Genomic DNA, 429 nt, shown 5'->3' on the forward strand with positions numbered 1-429 from the left:
CCAGTCGCCAGAGCCGTGCTTCTTCTCGTACTCCAGGTACTTGAAGCCCGAGGAGAGGCCGCGGCCGAAGTCCTTCATACAGTCCTGGTACATCTGCTTGGCCACGCCGGAGGCGCTGGAAAAGACGGTGCCGGAGCCGCTGGGGTACTCGATGAAGAGCTTCAGCTCATAGTCCATGCCCGGCTTGGAGACGGCGTCGAAGGCAAAGACGCGGCCCAGCAGGGCGTGATCCTTCTTGAAGCGCACCTCGTAGGGCGTACAGCCGGCCAGAGTGAGCAGCGTGTCCCGCACGATCTTGGGCTTGCTGGCCCACTCCTCGGCCCGATTCCGCAAACTCTCGCTGAGCTCGGCCAGCGCCTCCGCGTTGCGCTGCTTCTCCTTCAGCTCCCGCTCTTGGTCACTGCTGGATACCGAGCCCGGCCGCTTGCC

The 429-nt window shown here is 64.3% G+C and overlaps 1 protein-coding gene across 1 annotated transcript in view; it reads right to left on the reverse strand.

Annotated features, from left to right (window-relative positions):
- Positions 1 to 429, reverse strand: part of IRF2BPL (interferon regulatory factor 2 binding protein like) — a 7,064-nt gene that overhangs the window by 3,946 nt on the left and 2,689 nt on the right. Inside the window, exon 2 of the mRNA XM_008639790.2 lies at positions 1 to 423. Within this exon, the coding sequence (XP_008638012.2) occupies positions 1 to 423 (423 nt within the window). The remainder of the gene's footprint in view (positions 424 to 429) is intronic.

The sequence above is a fragment of the Corvus brachyrhynchos genome, unplaced genomic scaffold (assembly GCF_000691975.1).
Source record: "Corvus brachyrhynchos isolate BGI_N302 unplaced genomic scaffold, ASM69197v1 scaffold115, whole genome shotgun sequence".
Classification (NCBI taxonomy): Eukaryota; Metazoa; Chordata; class Aves; order Passeriformes; family Corvidae; genus Corvus; species Corvus brachyrhynchos.